The sequence below is a fragment of the Suillus paluster genome, assembly GCF_016628075.1.
Source record: "Suillus paluster strain FC165 chromosome Unknown EDB91scaffold_25, whole genome shotgun sequence".
Lineage (NCBI taxonomy): Eukaryota > Fungi > Basidiomycota > Agaricomycetes > Boletales > Suillaceae > Suillus > Suillus paluster.
The window spans coordinates 339,717-358,946 of record NW_024537585.1 but is presented as its reverse complement, the minus strand read 5'-3'; the positions used below and the strand labels follow the sequence as shown (position 1 = coordinate 358,946).

The window sequence follows — 19,230 nt, the reverse complement described above, 5'->3', positions numbered from 1 at the left end:
CTGTTCTTGCGGGAGTCGAGACTCGAGATCCACTATTGGAGCGGGGTGGTGAGGACAAGATAGGGAAGATGAGATGTATACTTTCTCGGCGGCGGCGGAATCTTAGTTACTCGACAATGTCGACACTGAGAAAGTATACGTTTCCCGAAGCTAGCGACAGTATTGCGCTTGCACTAAGATCACCGAAAATTCCCAACTTCCGGTATCAAAACGGCGTAGACGCTCCGACATTCTGAGTATAGCGTGATAACGGGGCACCCTCAACTCTCTTCCTCTTACTTCCAGCCCCAGCTCGCGTCAAACAACGCCTTCGAATACCCGATTTCTAGCCACATCCTACCGCGGGATTAGAAATAAATAGAGTGATACGGGATGAAAATGACACACCTGAGTGCACGTCACAGATAGTCTCCCCTCTATAGGAACGAATAGTCACAGACGAGATCGTCACAAAGACTCAAGCTAAGCCGTCCTTCCTGCACACGCGCAAGCTATGCACAATCTCTTCCAGATCTGATGAGTCCATAGGCAGATGTGAGTCTCGCGCTCACGCGTACTTGATGTGTCTTCGGGCTAGCTACACGTTTCAAATTGCAGTGGGAGTCAGATTAGGATGACAAATGGGGCCATAAAGATGGGAGGTACAACCGCACAGTGAGTCTGTGCATTGCCAATGATACTTATATCAAGACGCTGAACGGGAGAGGCAGCGGTGCTTCCATGACTTGCATTAGATGACAGTGCCATGGGAAAGTGAGGTTGCATGCAACTTTAACGCACAATTTTTTCGAATGTTGGCGGTTGTTACCACATTTATTGTTGTATGTCGCGAGCTTATAATCAAAGAGCAATGAGGCGTCTCACGAAAGTATGATTGTGGTGATTGTAAGCGTTTGTAATGGTTATAATGCAATCACAACTTTGTGATAATCCACGATAAGGTCGGAATTCGGAAGTGACTCGGAGTGACTCTCGGAGCATCATGCATGATCAACATGAACCCACCTGAACTTCATACACTTTCAGTTTACGAAAGGTCGCCGGACACCAGTCGCCACCCAATCCATCATGTTTATCATAAATGGAGTGCGTCGAGCGCTCAGAGGCTCCTTCCGAATGGACCAGTAATACTGCTATGCCAGAATCTTCAAGCTTCTGAATCTAAATCAGATCTACTAGTTCCTTGATGGCCAGGCATGTGCTTCACATTAGTTCTTATCGATCATCGATGGGCTACTCTACTCCATGGTCTGGCGCGATTGTTACGAATGCACTAATATAATAGGCGCCTTTCCTTAATTTGCATAAAGTCATAGCGCTGCCACAGAGGCCTAGGGTTACGTTTTGCACTCTCCCAATGGATCCCATCACCAGCGGTCTCACCATTCTTCAGGTCGTTCAAACCGTAGCGCAAGCTTCAGCTCTTTTGTATGGATATGTTGCCAGCGTCCGCGATGCTGACTCGTCCTCCCGGGGTCTGCTTAATGAGCTCCGTTCAATCGGTGGAATCCTCACCACCGTAATGGAGATCGAGAAGGACAGTTCTCTTCCAGATAACCTCCGCGGTGCACTTTCGTGTTTAATGGCTGAAGATGGACCAGTCGCTAAATTACAGGTCGAACTGAAGAACCTTCTGCCAAACGAGCAGAGGAGTAGGGGAGCGGGCATGATAGACAAATTGAAGTGGCCATTCAAGGAAAAGACAGCGGCGGCTATTGTCGATAAATTGAAGGACTATTGTCGCGAGATTACAGTAATTCTAGAAATCGACGCATGGTGAGTTGACTCGCTTGTCATGATCGCTAACACTAATGCGGCGTAAGGATCACACTCAAAGAAGTCGATCGAGGAGTCCAGGCGAGGAGTCCAGGACGTTCATCGAGGAGTCCAGAAAGTAGAGAAAGATTCTGTCGCAAAACAGGTGCGCGAGAATGGTGAGTAGATGACAGTTGGTGATCTCTCCATCCTATTCAATTTTGCATAGCTGAGGAACGGCGAAAGTTACTTAAGTGGATGACTCCCGTGTCTTGTAAAACACAGCACGACAAGTCCGTTGACTGGCGCAGCGCTGAGACCGGTCTGTGGATTTTCGAGACCGATCAGTATAAGATCTGGAATGCATCCGATTGCGCGTTCTTATGGTTGAATGGCCAGCGTCAGTTTTATTAAATTCAACATTAACTGGTTACTGACACTCAAAAAAGCTGGTGCTGGAAAGACCATTCTCACGTAAGTTCGAACTTTTTCTAGAGAGCTTACAGAGAGCCTAACTTGACTTCTGACCTTTCAGCTCTGCTGTCATCGACAAAATCCGAGGAGATGGGCAAGCAGAACCACAGACGCTTGCTTATTTCTATTGCAATTTTCGGGACGAGCAGACGACAGTCGCAGCTGCAGTATTGCGCACGTTGATTTTTTACCTTCTCCAAGAATCGAAAGACGATTGGATCACCAAGATAGGCAAGCCAGAGCAACAAAGATCAGATTCAGAAGGGAATTTTGTTTCCCTGCGAAAGCTAGCAGAGGAGTACAGGGACGGAAATCAGTGTTCTACGGATCTTGGTTTTCTACGGAAGCTTCTGGTTGAAGTGTCTAAGCTAGTTCCCCGACCAGTCCTCGTGATTGACGCCTTGGATGAATGCAAGGATTATTGCAACCTCCTAGGACACCTCGCAACTCTTGCTCAAGACGCTCGACTGCGACTCTTCGTCACTGGTAGAATCGAGCCCGACATCAAGGATACTTTCCATCATCTCCCAACCGTTTCGCTGAAGGAGAAAGGAAAACAAATGAAAGAAGACATACGTGTGCACATTAACAAGCAGCTCCAAACCCAGAAGCGTTTGTCGCGCCTAGATGAAGAACTGAGAATCGCGATTTTGGAGAAATTGTTAGAAAAGGCCGATGGCATGTAAGTAAACCGCCTTTTACCCGCTCCTTGGAAATTCATCATTACATGGAGGTTTCGCTGAGTTCAGTGTCAACTGGACGAAATCATGGCTTGCAAACGGTCTGCCAGTATTCGGAAGGCTCTTGATAACCTTCCAAAAGGACTATACGAGACATATGACAGAATTATTCACTCTATCGAAGAAAGAAGTAACGACGACGGGCCAATTGCCAAGAGCTGCTTGCTTTGGCTCGCTGGCGCACTCACCCCATTGACGCTTGACCAGCTCAACGAAGCGTTGATGATCGAAGTTGGGAAGTCAAGTCTTAATCCGGAGCTCCGTGCCAATGACCCTATGGATATCGTGGTCGCATGCGGAAGCTTTGTGACCTATGACGAGGCAACCGGTGTCGTTGGTCTATCTCATTATAGCGTTAAAGTATGATACACTAGTCTTCTTTATCATATTCGTCTGCTAATGGGTCACGCAACTAGGAATACTTGATCAGCCCTCGCCCGAATAGCATCCTAAAATCGATCTCAGATGTGCACGCACGCATCTGCGAGCTTTCGATCACGTATTTGTTGTGCGACTTTGTGGGTGAGATGTGCGCAAAAGGTGCAAAATTATCTTTGACATGTACGAGCTAAAAACTGAAGGTGTTCGTATAGCTGTACAATCAGCCGCACAAGCCGCTGCAAGGAATAACACTCGACATCCTGACCATCCATTGCTGAACTATGCAGTTGGAGGATTGAAACACCTTAGACATGTTTCGGACGAGGATCCTGCCTTCATGGCCACCCTGTCGCGGCTACAGCCGGAGCTTCCTCGGACAGCAAAGCACATTGATATGTTGGGATATCCAGCTCTATATCGCTGGTCCTCAGTCACTTCGCCATCACCTCTATTCGTTCCTATTGGGCTCGGAACGCCATGGATGGTGGAATTTCTCGTCAAGCAGCAACCCGATGTACTAGACATAGACATTGCCTCTTGTTGGGGTTCTCCCTTGATTTTCGCCATATCCGAGAACCCTGACATGCTCGATATTCTCCTGAAGCTCGGTATCGATCGCAACAAGCCTTCTTCCTTCACGCCCCGTGTATACGGCTGGGATAATCCTCCTGACGGCTCCTATCCTCCAATTTCATGGGCAGCTGCGATTAGAAGCAAAGTCGCCCTGGATTTCTTGCTGTTACGAACGAAGGCCAACTTACCTGATGACATTCTGCACGTGGCCATTGCGGCGAGCAGGGTGAGGAGGATGAGCAGGATGTTCAGGGCGATATGGGTGTCCACCGAAGTTATTCGCAAATGTCGTCAACACGGCGCGGATGTCAATTTCACTGTCAATGGTTCCACACCTATCCATACTTTTCTTTCCAACCAGAAATTTCGCTTCCTCGACTTAAGGCGACGGCTACTAGTCGTACAAGCGCTCGTTGAACCATCATGCAATCTTTCTATGCAGGACTTGACTGCCAGAACCGTGCTACACATTGCTCTTGACAGACATCTAGAAAATGTCGTCGAATACCTCCTTGAGCAGAACGCACAGTTGTCAGCAACAGCGACTCTCCATCCAGACATGTGGAGTTGGGCTAAAAATGAAACGTGGTTTCCCAAGATTCAAGCAGCGATTCTCGCTGCCGATAGACCGTGCACTAGAATCAGAGGGAAGGTGGTTGATACTACTCAGGAATTCCTACTCGTCGAATTTCCAGGCGCAGTCAATGCCGCTCGCGAATACCCCAATCCTATTTGTGCTGTCGTTATTTCTGCGATACTCTATGGGCCAAGTAAGTAACCGCTCTCTCTCAGCCAAACAATTTACCGAGTGGCGAAGCCTTCGACCTGTCCCAGTGCGGGCATCACTGCGGGCGCATTCGCGGGCCGTCGGCCGTCCTTTCATGCGGTCAATTGTCGTTCAAATTTTCATGGGCAAAGCATCAGCGTGTCTCTAGCCGGCTGTTCGACTATCGTCAGGGGGACGACGTCAGCAGTATACTACGACAGTTAGTAACCGAGGATAAAGACTCGCCAACCTCCCTTTTTCTTGAGATCTCGGACTCCCAGCCATCGGATGCCTGGTCTGCGATGCCGATACCACATGACATCGGGGTAGAGTACACACTTGATATCTACCGAGGTCCTATCCATTAATTCATCACACAAGTGTTACGCATGGCCGAATAATATACGACAGCTGGTGTCATGCCGAACCCCAATGTAATACTGCACGGCCTGCAACTGGGCATATATAAACCTTTATAAACGTTTCACATAAATAAACGCATTGAACCACTCGAATTAAGATCGATACTATAAAGAACGGACGAGACAAACTGAAACGAGTCTGTAGATGACGATGCTCGTACTATGACGGACAGTAAAAAGATACACGAAGAGCAACTAAAATACAGTACATCGAAAACACCGAAATTCCAGCCATCAACAAGAGCGGCGATGTGAGATAGAGATAGAGATGAATGGACGAGAGGACATAACGAATAGACAAAATAGGTAGATAGCTACAGAGAACCAGCAAGAGTTGCAGAGAATAAGCAAGAGTTGTTACGGGAAACAACTACGAAGGCAGGTAGATAGCTAATGATAAATTCCAGAAAATACGATAGTGGAAAAAGCAGATACGATGAGTAACGTAGACGTACACATAGCGCGATGACGAGGGCATAACGATGGCAAGGAGCGGCATGAAGGCATGACGGGGCATAACGAGCGTATTATTTACGTAGCCGAAGACTGGAAGCTGAGAAACGAGCAGGAAAGAGAAAGAGTAGGGAAGGGGAGGGAAGGGAAGGGAAGGGGAGGGAAGGGAAAGAGAGACGATCACTCCTGATAACGCGGTTGCGACTGCGCAGGATACGACCTCCAATACGCACCATCGCTCCCCTGAGTCCACGGCTGCTCCATGGCATATCCCTGTTGTTCCCCAGCATACACTTGTTGGGGCGCAGGGTGCTGGTCTATCGATATCGATGGTTTAACACCATACACCGCCTGCTGCTCCCCAGCATATTCCTGCTGATACGCCTGCCGTTGAGGAGGAGGCTGCTTCTCCTGCGTCTCATAATACTCTCCCACGAGCCCGGTCTCTGGGTACTGCGGCCCATAGCTAAACCTTGAGTGTTGCTGTTGTTGAGACGGAGGTGGGTGCTCGCTGTAAGGCGGTTGAGACGCAGGATATTGGGGTGCTTGCGTTTGTGCAGGAAAAGACGGCTGAGATTGCGGAGCAGGTCCAGGGTAGTGAGGTACTTGAGGTGGAGGAGCGAACGACGTTGGCGTAGACGGGGGACCGCTGAACTGCGCATATTGGGGCGTATCCGGATATGGAAACGGTGAGGCGGATGAGCTAGCGTAGTCATAGGAGGAGAATTTTTGGGCAGGCTGAGGCTGCAGGAGGTGGTGAGCGAACATGATAATAATAAAAAATGAGAGACGAACCTGAGGCTGAGGCTCATAAGCAGCCCCGAACGGCAATGAGAAATCGACCGCGCCTTCTTGCGACATAGGTGTAGGTGTCGAGTGATAAGATCGGTCAATAGGTGTTGAGACGAGGGAAGGCGGCCGGAGGGGAACCACAGAAGGTGCCTGTGACATCGCCGAGAGCTGGGACGCACACATCGATTGACTAGATGTTGGCATCGACTGGCTGGGTACTGTTATCGGTTGGCCAGAAATCGACTGGTTAGGCATCGGCATCGGCTGACTGGACAGAGCTATTGGTTGACTAGACATTACCACCGACTGCGTTGTCGTAGGCGCTCCAACGCTCTCAGTCCGCACCCTGGCAAGTGGAGACGACTCCTTCCCAGGACGCACGCGGTACCCAACGGGCGGATAAGACGCCTTCTTACGGTCCTTGTCTTTCTCCCGTGAGCGGTCTTTCTCTTTCTCTTTATCCCCCGCTCCCGTTCCCGCTGGCCGTCCTTCGGCACATCTTTCGCACGGTCCTTCCGGGACGGTATTTTGGAAGGAATGAGAAGCGCAGGATAGCCCCGCCTTGGTTCTGGGCCTGATTTGTCCTTGTTGGCGTCATTCATGGACGAGATGATCGGGATAGCATTAGGATCAGATTCAGCGCGAGGCGGAGAGCGTAGCTTGATTTCCTGGGCAGCCATAACGGGGATGTGAACAGGTACAGGGATTGCGACGAGAGGAATGTTCTCCTCGCCATGACCACCCGCACCCGAACCACCAGAAACAGCAACAGCGTCCCGGCCATCACCCTCATCCCAGCCCTCTCGCTTCCGCTTACTCCCACCACCAGCTCCTGAACCACCCGATTCGAGTTTTCGCACGAGCGCTTCGACAACGCTCACGTCCAGCCAAGGACAGAGCTCACGGAGATCCCGAAGTAACCCAAGGCCCATCTTAGCATCCTCTACAGCCGTGCGCGCCCATATGGCCCCTGGATCACGGAGAGCACTAGTAGCGCAGACGACAGAGGCGTCAAACAACGCCTTCGAATATCCCATCTCTACTCCCCGGCTAAATCCTACAACAGAATTAGAGACATGAATTAAGAGAGACGGGACGAAAATGCGGTACCTAAATGAACATCGCAGACGAGACCAGAACAAAGACTCAATCCAAGCCCGTCCTTCCTCCGCACTAAATCAGGACGCGCACACGCAAGTTCTGCAAATTGTCTTCCAGCTATCAGAAGTCCATGCGCGGCTGTAAGCGCACCAACACGCGCTTGATGCGTCTGCGGGCTAGTTTCATGTCTCACATGGGAGTGAGAGTCAGATTGAGATGACGAGGACGAATGAGGCCGTAAAGATGGGAGGTACAATCCCATGGCGAGTCTATACGTCGTCATCAATATATCAAGACGCTGAGCGAGGAGTGTAGGCGGTGCATTTCCATGGCTTGCGTTGGATGATAGCGCCGTGGAAGGGTGAGGCGGCATGCAAGACTCCTCGCCCATCCCGTCGCTGTCCATCCGAAATGAGGGTGAAAGGTCCAACAGCCACTGTTTGATCTCGGCTTCGCATTGGGATGCGTGTTCGAGGGATAATAGGACCGAGGGATGTTCTAGGGAGGATAGTAGCGAGGTGCGGGAGTTGATGTCCTTTACGAGCTGTGCGAGGCTGCAGAGAGAGGGGATAAAAATCAGCAATGAGCGGAGGTAAATGGGCAAGCAGAAATCGCTCACCGTACTCTCATCCCAAACCACCGTCCCACACCCTCTTTGCCCGTCGGGCTTAGAAGAGGCGCAGACGTACACGCGAACGTGAACACCTCCTCATTAACGTCCAGCGGGAGGCGCGTGCTGAATGCGTGCAGAGGGATAAGCGGAGTACGCGAAGAGAGGGTGGACGTGTATCTGTAGAGACAGAATTAGTAACGCATTGTTGGAAGATTTGAAACTCCCGAATCAAGCCAACATAAAACTCTGGAATGTAGCGAGCAAGCTCATCGCGAATTGCTTCGCCTTGCAAGAAAGAAAGGACAGAACAAAACGCGACTCACACATCCCACCACCAAACATCCCACCATGCCCTTCGGCGAGCCTCGCTCTCATACAGACCATACCTCCCTGGCGTGAGATCAGGGTCGACGTCGAGCCCCATCGTACGTGCGATGTTGACCAGTTTTCCAATCTATAAGGGGAGTGGTGAGTTTGGGTTTCATTGATGCGTTGAGTTGAAATTGAATGGGGAAAGTAATGATGGAGAAGGGTGAGTTGTGGAGCTACCGCGGGGGTAGCACATCAAGAAACCAGCAGAAATGTATAGATATAGACACACGACGGAATAAATAAAAACGCATGAACATAAAAGTAGAAAACCGACCAAAGCGATCGCACAAGTGACAGAAAAGTCAAAACCTCGAAAAGGACATGACGGCGATCACGATCACGATAGGAAGGATCTACCAATCATAAAAGGGATTTTTAGAAGTCGAGAAGCAAAATCGAGCGAACCCGTGCCCAACTTCTATCAAAAAGTTGCACGTCCGCTCCGGTCCCCCGTAGGGCGCAAGACATAGTAAACGGGGAAGTGTCCACTCACCTCTCCTACAATCCATCCCTCCTTCGCGCTTCCGTTAGCGTGTCTCTCCTTATCGCAAAGGACTACGAACAGCACGCCAAGTACGATCGCGGATATGTAATCCAAGTCGTACTCGCTTGCAGGTGTGTTATTCGAAGTTGGAGCCGAACAACAAGGCACCACAGCACCCTCCCACACTCCGAGCGCTTGTCGCGATAATGCATGGAGAAGCACAGGAGACGTGAGGTTTTCTTTCGGGGATTGATCTTTCTTAGACTTTCTGGGTCCTAGCAAGGCACATGCCCGTTCGCTATGTGTAGTCCTTTCAGCCCCTATCGGTTCAGCAGGAGCTGCGGTATGACTGGGACTGGATGCGTGGAGGGCAGCGCTAGCGCTAGCGGCGCTCTCTTCGACCAATAAAGCCAATGCAAACGCGCCCGCGACAGAAGCGAAGAAGGGAAGAGACGGGGTGACGGCCCTACCTGACGTTTGCGCAGGTGATGACGCAGGTGGAGGAGCAGGCGGTGAACCAAAAAATATGGTACGGGCTGTGTCCGCTTTATTCGTTTCTGAGGATGTGCGAGAGGAAGCGGTTACGGTTGTGGCTGTCGTTGATGACGTATTTGGACGGGATTGTTCGTCTGAGCAGTCGTTTGAACATGACGTGCTCTCTGTCTCGACCCACCTCCATATGCCCTCCGCGCGCTCTCTCCAGACGCGCCAGCTGAAACATGGGCCAGGAATCATCCTGAGGGCTTCTTCTGCGTGCTCATATAGGCGGGTACGTCGACGTGGAGCAAATGGAAGATGAGATAAAAGGGATTTTGTAAAGAGGGGTGGGGATGACGAGGAAGGGTGTGGGGTGTAGTAGCAGGATATTGGGGGTAGGAGGAGGGAGAGAGGAAGGGATGATGCGGAATTTGAAGAGGGTAAGAGGAGGGAGGAATGACATGCAGGCTCAGATTTAATATATCCCTCCTGGGCGTCGGAACTGGATGATCGTACTGCTAGCGGCTGTGGGATGTCGATTTCGTCCATCCAGATAGCAGAAATATCGTCCAGGGTGGATGTGACGACTTCGTGCGGGTAGTATGAATTAATGGTGTGGAGGGGTAATTGGAGCGCTGTTGAGGATGATGAAGAAGGAAAACGGGCACCTGGAGCAGATATTTGAGCGAGTTGGGACTCAACAGCAATGAGTCTGTTGTTAAGGGAGTGCAGGTCACTATTAGGATTGAGGAATCAAATTTTGCAACGGAAGAAGGGAGACATGGACGGACACTTTCTCAGCTGCAGCCGGCGAGTATATACATCTGGCGACAGTATCGCGCTTCGTACAGGAACCACAAGGGGCTCGACGATCACATTTCAGTTTAAGACGCTTACACTAAGTCGGGTCAGTTAGACTGACATAACAAAATGAGTGGCACATACCTCAGCGCAGACGACGGTAACACGAGAGCGGACTTGTCTGTTGGGTTATTTTAAAAAAAAGGATAAGGAAGATGAAGAATAAGGACACACGGGCCAATTGCTTGGTGGTCACCGCTACTACTCGGGTCCATGATAAAAAGGCTTCCGAGTCTAATGTAATTAGTGATTAAAACAAGTTGGTCGTCGTCACAGTAGTCGTTCGTGGTCGTGGTCGTCGTTGTCGTCGACTTGATAGGATTCAGAAACAAGCGCTGAAGAAAATACGGAAGTGAAGCGAGGACACCCACTAAAGCGGTGTTCTAGGTCTCGAGACCCCGAAAGTAACATGGATAAACGTAAACCCCTGACGCGCGCGACTTTGTTTGCTTCCGCTTTCAACAAAACTATAATTTCCGCTTCGGTACCTACAGAACGAAGCAAACTTACGGGAGTTTGGACAACAAATTTAATAAACCATACATTTCACTGTAACCTATCCGACGAGGAACCCACGTTGTCCTACCGACACGGAGTCCTCCACCTACACGTCTGTCTATCCAATAAATATAATATATCCTCCGGTCAGCTTTACAGCTCAGTCGAAGCACGTACGTTGAACTTCTCACCACCTAATTTGTAGTCAAGGTTCGACTTTCCTCCATCGACCCTGGCAATCATTTCAAATCTTGTCTAGACCGCCCTGCTATCAGCTAAATTTCGAACATTCTCCGGGTCCCGCGGTGCCGCCTGTACCGACTTCGAGGCTCTTGACGCTCTCCTGACTCACTTACATTGTCATTAATCCAACACCTTCGTTACATTCACAATATTTGGTTGCTCTGAAAGGCACTCACATTAAAGTTACAGCGTCCCCTTCAACGTCTATGTCATAACGAACTGAACTCGACGTGACGTGCCGCGGCAAGGCGTGTCGGAAAGGCCCTGCCATGACGTTGTTCGGTGATGGAATGACATTTGTAGTGCCTAAATAGAGCGCGCGTAAGATAAGGAAAAATAAGAGATCGAGTCACCTCAGTCAACGGATGCCTATCCAGGTGCAGGACCCAGGCAGGTGCTAGCCTCAAGCTTGAAGGTTGTAGTAGTGTTTGTTTTCAGAGTGATTTGCATTTGTTTGTATAGCCACCTCACCACTTGTCTTTTCTTACGGTACTGCTAGCCTTGCCAATTCAAATAATAAGTTACTAGAAGTTCGGGAGCGACATAAGTGACGTACCGTCTCTCCCAAACTTCTATTGGTGCGCCACTGATGCCTTTTCAGATGCGGCGGCCTGACCTCAGGGCATTTCGCAGGCTAGCTAGGCTTCCGACAAGCGCTTTCCCCACAGTACTGACTACACAACCACAGATGATCGGGATTCGACAACGACAAGATCTGTGCACTTGACGATATCGAATGTACCGTACAATGCAAGAGACAAACTCTCAGAAAATCAAGACACAGGTACATAGATAAGCAAGATAACGGAGTTTTTGCCCTTGGTTCGGCTCAAATTTCCAAGTTGCAGGTACATGTAGTAATCCCGCCTCCCAAATCTTGATTCCCCGGGCCGCTTTGCTGCATAGCCCGCAACACAACAGCTTTCTAGAAGTTAACTTCCGGCGCGCCAGTGTCTAGCTGTGTGGGCGATGCATGACGCATACTATCTTCATTCTATCATATTGGTCTGCCTACGGGATCAGACTAACCACAGCCTGTGTCACAGACGAGTACTCACTCAGCTCCACCCTCATCCTTCAACCCCATTTCACCACGATCCAGTGAGCTTCCATGACATTGGAATGGAATTGAAAGATTTCCATAACTCCAATCAAGTTGATCGGTTTACTGCCCAGCTCATTACCGTCAAACATACTTATTGGACCACCTGACACCAAATCATCGTTGCGTGGCTAAAGCCTTTTCACACCTTAGTACCCGGCTCCAAAAGATCCAGGTGACAGTTTAGATCTTGATCCTTTGATGAACGTTTTTGTACGTCGTCCCTCGAAATAACCATTGCCCATATAATTTCTAACCGCACCGTCGAACCCAATCAGTGTTAGTACTTCCTGTGACACACGTTTAAAGTTATCATCGATGAGCCAGGATCACTGTCAGTATTTTATCTCTTATCCCCTCTTTTGTTCTCTCAAGGTGCTGAATACGAACGAGTCTACGACTCCCGTGAACGCCAGCCCCACCCGAAATCTTTAAAAGGGACCTGGGTGAACCTTCTCCACTGCATCTACGGATTACTAGACGACCGAAAGGAGAGTGGATTTGTTTAGTCGCACGACACGGCAGGCATCGGAAAGTCTGTTGCGCTTACTGTCAATTTATTGTAGCTGAAAGGAGGAAAGGTCTGAAAGTGACAGAGCAAACCAATATCGAAAAGCGGCTCCCGGCATCATTATTTTTCTCGCGAGAGCGCACGAAACGCTGCACCACTGGCTATTCTTCGCGACGCATGCCTACCAGCTTGCCAGCAAATTTGCCAGCGTCCGTGAGGAAATACTGCCCTTCTAGACCCCACCACGTCTCTTCGCGACCAGGTGGAGGCATTGTTTATCCAACCTCTCCGGGGGCTTAGCTTTAGACTGCACGGGTGTCCGCCTTTCGCGTTCGTTATGGATGCTCTTGATGAATGCGCGTGTCAAACCGAGCTTGCTTATGATCCCCGTGATCGGCTTCAAGTCATGCTGGATCCAGCGAGTAAATTGCCAATTTGCTACCAGGAACGGAGGTATACAAGTTGTATGACTGTATCTTCTCTACATGTGCCGACCCCAAGCGGGCATACCTGCACTTGTCCTCTGTCGCTGCCCTTGTGGACCCTTTACCGATTTCCCAACTCTCGAAAATTTTGGCCCTGGCCTAGGCAGGGACGTCGAGACCGCACTGGTACAGCTATGGTCTGTCATGGATATCCCTACTGACAGCAGTCTCCCCGTCAATATCTATCGCTCATCAACTCGTGACTATGTTTCCCACCCCTCAAACTGCAGGCTTTCTCAAGTACGCGATATCCCATCACAATACTGCCAGCCATTAATCCCAACTCTGAAAAGTCGACGAAGGAAGTGCCTGCGCCGGCACCCACTTCCAACATGTCGACGAGACAACCGTCAAGACTCCTCCCACGGAGGAGCTGGTCGTGGCCTCGCGGCTTAACATGTGAGAGCTGTTCCTAGGCCTCGCCTCAGTCCAATACACCTCGCGGCGTACCCCCTTCACTCAGCCTCTTGCACCACTTGCCCCTTATTCAACCCCGATGCCACGATTTCAGATGTTGGCATATCCAAAAGCGCACGTCAGATTAGTCCATTCTAATCCATCGTCCCCACCCCATCAAAACGCCCGAAACGAGACAAGCTAGCAACCGAAGGGAGGCGAGAGTAACACACCACTGGCAGTTCATGGGGAACCATTCTCATGATGAGGACTTGGATAACCTCTCACCCAAGGTTGGACTGGCAATCTGATCGTGTCCAGGCTGCTATCAGCTGGACATCGTAAACCCCCCGGGTGCCGCGGTGCCGCCTCACGAACTTCGAAGGTGACGCTCGAGAGTGGACTTGCTTCCTTGACACTCTTGGCTCACTAATGTCGGCGCCGCCGGCATTCCAACACCTGCATTACGTTCGCATTAAAGTTATAGTAGCGTCTCCTTCGACGTCCCTGTCATAACGAACTGAACTTAACGCGGCGTGCCGCGGCAAGACGTGTCGGAAAGACCCTACCATGACGTTGCTCCGGTGATAACATTTGTACTTATGTAGTACCTAAATAGAGCGTGAGATATAAATCCAGATGCTTCAGTTAACCAGAGTTTGCACAGCCACCGTTGTACAACTCATCTTTCTTGGCTGCCACTAACCGCTCTGCTTGTGAATTTTCGTACGCCAGTGATGTTTTCAGATGAGCTTAAGTCATTTCGCAGGCTAGGTTTCCGACACGTAAGTTATCCCGTCGCTTTCAATTATTTCCCAACATAACTGACTTTTCTTCTGTTGTGTTTGTGTCAACGTGTCATGCTCGCCTCCTGTAGTTCCTACTCCAAATTCTCAACTTCACCTCGGTCATCGCGTCTGGCCTCATGCTATGGAAAGGCCTCGGCCTGCTCTTAAACACAGAATCCCCAATCGTCGTTGTCCTTAGGTATGTGTCATCTTCGCGCAATCTGGCATTCAACTCAAGCTCTCCACCTCTCCCAATCCCAAATTGAATCTTGGATACCAATCTATCCGATACCTGCAGTGGCTCGATGGAACCAGCATTCTACCGCGGCGACCTTCTTTTCCTCGCCAACCCCTCAGGCGAACGTTACCACACAGGCGACATCACGGTTTATAGAATCCCCGGTGCCGAGATTCCAATCGTCCACCGCGTCATGGAGACTCGGGATGTCTTCATCCCATTCGAAAATTCGACGGAGAAGCGCGTCACAAACAAGAGGTGAATTGACTACCATTTATTCGACGTGTTCGCCGCAGTAGCGCAAAGGAAAAGACATTCGACGAGAACTAACTGGGACCTGCCCCAAAACAGACTCGCAAAGCTCAAACTTCCACCAGGAGAACATCAGTTGATGCTTACGAAAGGCGATAATAACCATGTTGATGATATCGACCTCTACCAGGGCCTTGAATGGCTCGACCGAAGACACATCATTGGAAAAGTTCGCGGGTATGTGTCTTTCACTATTTCATTATGTTCTTTGCTCTTTGGATGTCAACCTTGCGCTGGTCGCATGTCGTTATGGCCGAGGTATTACCTCACACGTGTCCCTCTTGAATCTATTATCCGAACTGTCTCTTTTTTCATTCAATCTTCTAACAACACTTCCAATTAACTCATACTTTCACTCCCAGCTTCTTGCCGTACATCGGCTACGTGACCATCGCCATGGTAAGTCTCTCACTGTCCTAGCTAATACGCTAGAAACAATGCTGATCACCCCACCTAGAATGACTTCCCACAACTCAAATACGGGCTTCTAGGAGGTCTTGGGCTGTTAGCTGTCTTACAACGGGAGTAGAATTTAACATGTACCTCCAGTTGAGGAGGGGCATTTACACAGATCCACGTTACTTCTTTCATGTAAGGTCACCGTGCGCACGCGTGTATGCAATGTCAATACTGACCTTAGTGGGCGACGTTCAACATCATCGCCGAGAAGGATGACACGCCGCGCCCGGGTCAAATGAACCTTGCTCCCAAAGGCAGGCTGTCGGCGTGACAGCTCCTGTTCCGACCCTTCACTTGCGAAATGATGGATGAAGCGATGTTGACCCTAACGCAGTTTGCAAGTCAATATTGTAACGTGCCGTATAGATGACGCTAACCTTATTTGAGTTGAGTTTTTCGTCGATCCTCCAATAAGGAGTGATGGCGTCGTTGCACTACAGATTAATTGAGCAACGACTCCTTCACTCCCTTTATGAAATGTGGGACTGCTTTTCAAGAGAAATTTCATCTAAGTCTGGCAAATGTATTCGGGGTCTATCTCAGATTGCTGATTGTTTTCTGCATCGTGTGGATTTGCGAAGGATGACGCTCTTCAGTCCTGAACATTGGCACTCTCTGCTGGTGAGCCATCTTGAATGTTTACTTCGTCTACGAATGTTCTCATATCGGATGGACACCAAGGATCGATTCATACTGGTCACTGTTGAATACAACTCCATATCAGGCGTTATACAAAAGCCTCACTAGTCTGTCAACTCGCAGAACAGTCTCATTGTCATACCACGAGGTAGTGAGGCATTGACATGCATGTATCATTTGCGCCACTACCTTTCTCATGCAACTTGTCTACAACCTCGTATCCAGGCCCATGGACTCAGGGCGCACAATTCATCTCATTTCCCCCTAACCGGAGGCTGTGCTGAATATCGGGAGTGGTGCACAACTGTGAGAATAGGTCGGCACGTTATGGGCGATGCTCGGGAACATTCCCAATCCATCATGGTCGGCACCGCTCCACCTATCATAGGCAGTGCGTACGAATATGCCTTGTTAGGGAAATACTCTCTATCCTTGTTAGGTGACGTCCCTTCAGTGCACGATTGAACTTCCGTGGTAAGTCGATAGACTTGTTCCTAGATCCCAGATCTGCTCATGAGAGGATAGGCAGATGCTGGAAAGTACATTTGTATTGATGTAGCGCATTGCCTATTGAATATTGCCTACGAAGCTCGCTGTACTCATGTCAGTGAGTCTTCCATATCTATGTAGTTTTACCAACATCCAGTGACTCGGAAAAGTCATAAGTATTGGATCATTTTCGCCGGTCAGTAGTACTTACGTGTTTCCCATGGTTAGCTTCTTGTATGACGATGCCAAATTTGCAGCTTGGGCTGTCGAAAATTTCATGCATACAGGGTGTGGATAACCGAGTACTTTAGTCACAGATCTACGGGAATAAAGGCCTGTCTCAATGCGCTCCTTTAGTAACGACACAAAACCTTTTTGCTTCTGCTTGTACTACTAGACATATGTTCTCTGTAATTTTCGGTCAGTATATGGGGCAGTGCCATCTATGATCTATCCTACCGCCCAGCATCTCCTGGTTTCAGCTTTTACATATTTTGACTTGTATGATGATAAGCATCTGAGGGCCCGGTCCAGGTTGTTCTGTCCTGCCAGAGCCTGAAGGCAAGCAATTTCCTCGGGAGCCACGACACCACGCGCACGGCTAAAACTTGCGCGCCAGTCTCTCTGCCTAGAGGCACCCACGGAGTGAGAGAGGAGCAGCACAGTGAGGCAAAGAATTTTCAATAGAAACAAGAATAGAATTAGTAAAAATATAAACTTTTGTCTAACATCGAGCCCGAGTCAAGCCTTAAGTACACCACTCGTCTTTGACGCATCGTTGATCAGATACTCTCCCATGTGAGGGATTGGGTAGATCCAATGGCAGCATAAGCGAACGATCAACGTATAGTAGGTATGGTAGGAAGCTCCGTTGCAGTGCGGGCAAGTCGTTGTCGTTCGCGAATTGACTTCCTAGCATTGAGTCTGACCACCAATCCAGTGGTTTAGTGCATTTCGTGTAAAGAAGTCAATCCACTTACACTGCCATCATCGAGTTAAAATAGGCTAAGGCTGGGGGTTTTAGTGTTCGCGCAGTTCGTGTGAAAACATACTGACTTTTCGCTAACAGTGATCCGGGTGCAGCGGAATAATACTGGCCATTCTGGACCTGGTACTGAAACGGTCCTGATTGTTATTTTCCGCATGTCGCATGGACGACAAGACTTACGAGTACAGCCATCGTGACCCCCACAAAGCTGGGGAAAACCGTATGACGGGGATGTTCAACAGATATGAAATATGACACATACCAAGACATCAAACCCATGTTAATGAAAATCTGTGTCAGTTGTTTGAGATGATTCCTCGACTTTGACCTTCAACCACATAACCCTGCATGAGTTAGACCACAAACAAGGCAGACGGACTCGTACCGGATATTTCCTGTGCGTGCGCGACGCAGATGCCACCAGACCGCCCCTGCAATGACAAGATCACACAATGCACCAGACATAGCGGCGAATTGCAACCACTAAGTCGAAGCATGAATTCCTTAGGGTTATTCACTATTTTGTGGCTGACCGTACTTTTGTGCCATATAGAGCTTCAGGGCTCATCGAGCGGAATCTTTGGAAACTATATGAGAAATCACGCGAGCTCAACGACCAAAAACTCACATTAAACCCCATGTGACTAGAGACGAAGACAGCAGCATCAGCACATCGACATCAAGAATGAAGAATGAACGGAACTCATGCCGAAACCTACAGTGTTCAAGAGTCAATTATGTATATGTGGGATCGAAAGAACTGACCGAGTGATGTAGTGGCGAGTGCGTACTGAAGGTAGGTGTTATGGCTCTCCGAAAAGAAACAATGAAATGTAACCTCACAATTATGATTGTGATGAATCGATTGTGTTCTGTGACTGAAAAAAAGGTATTGAGACCCTTGGTCGTGCAGATCCCGAATAACTCACTTATCCACACTCTGTGTGCATAAAAGCTTTCGGCAGTTAAAGTGCGTTGGGCATCATGCAGGAAACCAGCTATAGGAAACACATACCAATGAACTGCGAACACGATCCAAGCCTTATTGACTGATATTAGAAATTGATCACGACAATTTATGTAAGAATTACTTACCGACACAAGTACCCCTAGCTGTGGCAATGTTCAATATACAGTACTAAATCAATGCAAATGTACTTGCCAGCATCTGCCTATCCTCTCGATGAGCCGATTTGGATCCATGAAGAAGTCTATCAACTTACCACGGAAGTTCAGTCATGCACTTAAGAGACGTGCTACGACGACACGAAATAAGGATAGACCAGTACATCCCTATCAAGGCGTATTGGTTTATTGTTACTAGACAACTGCGAGACATCGTCATTGGGATCAGCGCATACTCGAGCATCGTGGGAAGTACCCACAAGACCATCATTATCTGGTGATCAAAGATGTCATTAATGTGAAGGGTCTCGTGGATGCACAGAAGTCTCGCTCACAAATAATTTGAATATTTTCGAATCTTGCGGAAAATTTCTCAGGTAGAAGATATACTGCCCGAAAGCTGCTCCATAGAACCTTTACAATTCTGCAAGTCAACTTTGGCCTGGTTGAGACTGAATCAGATGTCCATACGCTGTAGCAATCACGAATCCTTGGCCGAAAGTCAAATTGAGATTGGATGAGTGGCCATCGGAAGACTCACCAATGACCCCCGGACCCCACAGAAGTTCAGTACTAGTGGAATCGGCCATCGTGTCGAGATGACAGTCGAGTCTCGAACCCAAAAACTTCAAAAGCCCCAAGGACTATATGGGCCAGGCTGCACCATGTTTAAAGCTCCGCATTATTATGAGG

The 19,230-nt window shown here is 49.1% G+C and overlaps 4 protein-coding genes across 4 annotated transcripts; 2 read left to right on the top strand and 2 right to left on the bottom strand.

Annotated features, from left to right (window-relative positions):
- The first annotated feature begins 929 nt into the window (after positions 1–929).
- On the top strand, positions 930–5,175 carry EDB91DRAFT_1132919 (uncharacterized protein). Its single transcript, XM_041318710.1, has 9 exons — positions 930–1,086; positions 1,143–1,776; positions 1,858–1,934; positions 1,985–2,155; positions 2,205–2,229; positions 2,291–2,911; positions 3,020–3,329; positions 3,386–3,509; positions 3,563–5,175. Exons 2-9 carry the CDS (start codon positions 1,358–1,360, stop codon positions 4,699–4,701), a joined length of 2,886 nt encoding a protein of 961 aa, XP_041177323.1. The 5' UTR covers positions 930–1,086; positions 1,143–1,357; the 3' UTR covers positions 4,702–5,175.
- Positions 5,176–7,967: 2,792 nt separating this feature from the next.
- Positions 7,968–10,634, bottom strand: EDB91DRAFT_353686 (uncharacterized protein). The gene is made up of 6 exons (XM_041326979.1): positions 10,439–10,634; positions 10,349–10,385; positions 10,195–10,301; positions 8,936–10,139; positions 8,394–8,524; positions 7,968–8,247 (listed from the first exon to the last, which is right to left on the bottom strand). The coding sequence occupies exons 1-6, from the start codon at positions 10,477–10,479 to the stop codon at positions 8,073–8,075; spliced, it is 1,695 nt and encodes a 564-aa protein (XP_041177322.1). The 5' UTR covers positions 10,480–10,634; the 3' UTR covers positions 7,968–8,072.
- A 3,602-nt stretch (positions 10,635–14,236) lies between these two features.
- On the top strand, positions 14,237–15,366 carry EDB91DRAFT_1082053 (uncharacterized protein; the record flags this gene model as incomplete). Its single annotated transcript, XM_041315446.1, has 6 exons — positions 14,237–14,284; positions 14,377–14,486; positions 14,586–14,783; positions 14,877–15,014; positions 15,200–15,236; positions 15,295–15,366. The coding sequence occupies 6 exons, from the start codon at positions 14,237–14,239 to the stop codon at positions 15,364–15,366; spliced, it is 603 nt and encodes a 200-aa protein (XP_041177321.1).
- Positions 15,367–17,073: 1,707 nt separating this feature from the next.
- On the bottom strand, positions 17,074–19,230 carry EDB91DRAFT_1132883 (uncharacterized protein). Its single transcript, XM_041318709.1, has 20 exons — positions 19,079–19,230; positions 19,009–19,027; positions 18,873–18,951; positions 18,798–18,811; positions 18,636–18,740; positions 18,575–18,584; positions 18,508–18,525; positions 18,428–18,453; positions 18,342–18,367; positions 18,256–18,290; positions 18,178–18,202; positions 18,116–18,127; positions 18,041–18,056; positions 17,951–17,990; positions 17,798–17,895; positions 17,675–17,740; positions 17,593–17,620; positions 17,481–17,538; positions 17,405–17,429; positions 17,074–17,348 (listed from the first exon to the last, which is right to left on the bottom strand). Exons 1-20 carry the CDS (start codon positions 19,125–19,127, stop codon positions 17,264–17,266), a joined length of 834 nt encoding a protein of 277 aa, XP_041177320.1. The 5' UTR covers positions 19,128–19,230; the 3' UTR covers positions 17,074–17,263.